Source organism: Aethalodelphis obliquidens, unplaced genomic scaffold, assembly GCF_003676395.1.
Source record: "Aethalodelphis obliquidens isolate GAN/ISIS:26980383/991018 unplaced genomic scaffold, ASM367639v1 scaffold28, whole genome shotgun sequence".
NCBI lineage: Eukaryota > Metazoa > Chordata > Mammalia > Artiodactyla > Delphinidae > Aethalodelphis > Aethalodelphis obliquidens.
Window position 1 is genome coordinate 21302018 of NW_020837972.1, and position 3875 is coordinate 21305892.

A 3875-nucleotide genomic window follows, 5' to 3' on the forward strand; every position below is an offset into this window, starting at 1 on the left:
CCCCCCCCCCCTCTCCCTCCCCCTCCCCTCCCCCTCCTCCTCTCCCTCCTTCTCCTCCTTCTCCTCCTTGGCTACAGTGATTGGATCAGGAATGGACATATAACCCAAGTGAGGATAACACTTAACTCCAGGATTCTTGCATGAGTTACTGGGCAAAAGAGGATGTTCTCTCTGCACAGTCACGGAGAAGGTAGAGTGAAAGTCTGGAACCTCATGAGAAAAGCCTGATGATGACGAAGCCAACACAAAGCAAGCAGGAGCCAGGAGGTGGAGAGAGACCCAGTCCTTAGGGTACCAATGGACCCCTGGAACCAGACACGCCTGAAATTGGCTACCCTGTGAATTTCCGCCTTCAGCCTAAACGCACTTGACTTGTTTCTGCTATGGCGCCTGACCTGCACACCCACCTCTTGTTGGAGACAATGGGGACTCTCCAGCCCTTGATCTGGTTGAGCTCGGTGTCCGAGACCTCGATCTGCAGGGGCAGACGGGGCACCCACACCATCATCTCCAGAGGACTGGTCAGGTGCTGGTACGTGAAGTTCACCACCACGTTCACCTTGCCCTTCATTTCCTTCCCGTTGACAAAGACGTAGTCACACCTGTCAGAAACCTAGGAAGAGGGGAGAGAAGGGTGGGGGACGTATGAGTTCTTATCACATCCCAAAGCAAGAGCAAGAGAAAGCGGAGGAGGAAAGCAGTGTCGTGACTCTTTTGGGGTCACAATCACGAGGAGCTGGTCCTAACGTGGACACTGGATCTTGCTTTCCGAGACAGCAGAGGCTGTGATGACAGATTCCACGGGGCCCACCCACCTCTCCTGGGAGCTCTTCGACTGGTTGGGTACACTCACCCCTACCTGCTGCAGGTGCTTTGCTGACAATCTGTGCTGCACCTCCTCTGACAGACTGCCCTTAGGTGCTGGAGCCGAACCTGCAGAATCCCCTGGGTGCCCTGTACCGCTCAGCCCACCTTTTTGCCCGATGATGACTTCCTGGTTTGCCTCAAGGAGGGACGAACCGTGTGTACAGTTCCTGACCCGGAGCTCCTCTGGGGATCGGCCGAGGCTCGATTTCCTCTGAAACCATCCCGGCTCAGCTTGTCCCCTTTCTGCATCCGGCCTCCCTCACTCCCAGACGGATGTCTCCAGAGAACATCCTCAGTAAGTCATGTGCAGACAAGCTCCCATCTTAGCTGTGCGGGCAGATTCCGAGATATATTCCTCACGCTTCCTGGGAGCCTCTCAGTGGGATTCTCCCCACCTGCCCACCGTGGTAACTAGCTCAGTAACTCATTTCCCGTCTCTTCCATTTAGGTGTCCTGTCCTGCCCCCCACTCCCGCCTCCACGTCCTGGAATCAGTCCCCAGACGCACCCGCCGCCCTCCAGTCCGTGGCTCAGGCTCTGCTTTCCAGAGAATCCAGACACGTTAATCCAGGCCCACGTTAGCTCATTTCCTCCTCAGAACAACCCCGAGACGAGCATTCCCATCAGTCCCCTATTCCAGATGCGGAGGCTGAGAGTTAAAGGAGCTTGACTGTGCTCCCGACATTCGGCCCTGGGGTCCTGCTGTGGAATCCACGATCTCAGCCTGTGCTGGTCTACCAGGCTGCTCCCCTCTGGCCACGTGTGACGGAAAAGCCAGGTTCAAAGAAAAGACCTTGTCCCCTTGTCTTTGTCTCCCAGCTCTCCAGGGGAGCTCGTGCTCATTCTAAGCAAGACTTGGGGTAAAGCTCTGGGGTCGTGTGGTAGCATGAAGACAGCCCCCAAAGATACCAGGTTCTGATCCTCGGAACCGGTACGTTACCTTATTTGGCAAAAAGGACTTTGCGGGTGTGATTAAGGGTCTGGAGATGCGCAGATTACCCTAGATTACCCAGGTGGGCCCTAAACGTAGTCCGAGTGCCTTTATAGGAGAGGAACAGAGGGACATTCGACCACCGTGACAGAGGAAGGACGTGTGTCACTGAAGCAAGATGCTACACGGCCGGCTTTGAGGATGCAGGCCAGGGCCAAGGAATCCAAGGAAGGCGTCTCTAGAAGCTGGAAGAGGCTGGGAAGCATTCTCTCCTAGAGCCTCTGGGAGCAGTGTGGCCCTGCCGATACCTTGTGAAGCTGATGAAGGACTTCTGCCCCCAGAACTGTGAGAGAATAAACGTGTGTGGTTTTTAAGTCATTTTTTTTTTTTTTTTTTGGCCACACTGCACAGCTTGTGGGACCTTAGTTCCCTGACCAGGGATCGAACCCGCGCCCCCTGCGGTGGAAGTGCAGAGTCCTAACCACTGGACCGCCAGGGAAGTCCCTAATGTGTGTGGTTTTAAGCCACCGGGCTTGTGGTCATTTGTCCCAGCAGGAGACGGCCACAGAGAGGGAGAGGAGGATGGGCAGAGGCCACGCGGGCTCCTTCCCGGCTCTGGGGCTTGGCTGGTTGAGCTTGGAAGAAAGATGGGCAGGAGCAAGACCCCTGGTTTATTGAGCACGTAATACGTGCCCGGCCGAGCAGCTGAACACATCCCAGGTGTGGTCCCAGTTAGTGGTCACGAGAACCCAGGACGTGGGTGCTGTTACTGTCAGTTCACGGGAGGTCAACCTGAGGTCCAAGACATTAGGTACCATTTCCCAAGGACGCACAGCTGGGAAGTGGAAAAGACCAGACTCTACCCAAGTCTGCCCCCAGCTGCCCCGCCTCCGGCACGGGCATCGCTCTTGCCCGGATGCTCTCTCGCCGTCTGTTGTTTTGTTCGTTTGTTTGTTTTTGCGGTACGCGGGCCTCTCTCTGTTGTGGCCTCTCCTGTTGCGGAGCACAGGCTCCGGACGCGCAGGCTCAGCAGCCATGGCTCACGGGCCCAGCCGCTCCACGGCATGTGGGATCTCCCCGGACCGGGGCACGAACCCGTGTCCCCTGCATCGGCAGGTGGACTCTCAACCACTGCGCCACCAGGGAAGCCCGCAGTCTGTTGTTTTTTAAAGGATGCGGGCCTTCCCTCCAGCACTTAGAGGGGCGTGAAGAAAACATCTTAGAAAGGATTGCTAGTGACGGCCCCTTTGATCCTCCTGGTGAGGGGACAAGGGCACAGCACACACGTGGGGGCACGGGGAGGCTTGGCAGCCAGGGGACGGTCAGTGACTCGGAGGGAAGCACGGGCCCGGGTCCATTTCTGAGCTGGAGCTGGTGACCCTCCTGTAGCGGAAGTACTTAAATCTGATGAAAGGCAGAACGGAACCAGCCCACGGGGCTCTGCTGTAACTTGTGTCCTGGCCACGGCCCTTTCTTCTTCAGGGCTGGCGAGTCTTGAATCTAGGCTTTTCTCTTTTTACGCCTTTCAAGTCTGAATCAGGCTGAATTGCCACAGATAAGCCGACGGGGGCGGGGGGGGGGAGGTGAGAGAGAGAGGAAATAGTGACAAGACTTGGTTTCAGAAAAAGAAGCTGTTTCATGACCTTAATTTTCTGGGCCCTCTTGCCAAACCAGGGGTTCTAAGAAGAGACACGTGAAGATCATCGTGGGTAAAAGCCCATCCCCTAATCCCCCTGTGGGTGAGAGATGCAGATGCCTGGTGTGCTTAGTCTTCATGTTTTGTTGTTTTGATTTTAAAACTCTGTGTTTTCTCCTTGAGGAAATAAGAAGAAGTTGGGGCTAGACACGGGTAAAAGGGCCGAGGAAGGTAAGCGGAGGGACACGGGTGAAAGGGCCGAGGAAGGTAAGCGGAGGGAAGGCAGGGCTTGACACCCAGGAAGCTGCTCTTAGCAGACACGCGTGGGGGCAGCTGATGCCCCGGACTTGGAAGGGCAGTGCTGGGTCAGAGGGGCGGAGCGCTGAGTTAGAGATTGTGTGTGTGTGTGTGTGTGTGTGTGTGTGTGTGTGTGTGTGTGTGT

The 3875-nt window shown here is 56.1% G+C and overlaps 1 protein-coding gene and 2 long non-coding RNA genes across 3 annotated transcripts in view; 2 read left to right on the top strand and 1 right to left on the bottom strand.

Annotated features, from left to right (window-relative positions):
* TMEM132D (transmembrane protein 132D) overlaps positions 1 to 625 on the bottom strand; it is a 15243-nt gene extending 14618 nt beyond the window's left edge. The window contains exon 1 of the mRNA XM_027125125.1: positions 408 to 625. Coding sequence (XP_026980926.1) covers positions 408 to 571 — 164 coding nt within the window. The 5' untranslated portion in view covers positions 572 to 625. The remainder of the gene's footprint in view (positions 1 to 407) is intronic.
* A 148-nt stretch (positions 626 to 773) lies between these two features.
* LOC113629985 (uncharacterized) lies at positions 774 to 2232 on the top strand. Its single transcript, XR_003436778.1, has 3 exons — positions 774 to 886; positions 919 to 1162; positions 1316 to 2232. It is a non-coding gene; the product is annotated as an uncharacterized LOC113629985 (long non-coding RNA).
* A 783-nt stretch (positions 2233 to 3015) lies between these two features.
* The window catches only part of LOC113629984 (uncharacterized), a 10437-nt gene continuing 9577 nt past the window's right edge, over positions 3016 to 3875 (top strand). The window contains exon 1 of the long non-coding RNA XR_003436777.1: positions 3016 to 3875. This exon is cut by the window's right edge and continues 1820 nt beyond it. This is a non-coding gene — a long non-coding RNA (uncharacterized LOC113629984).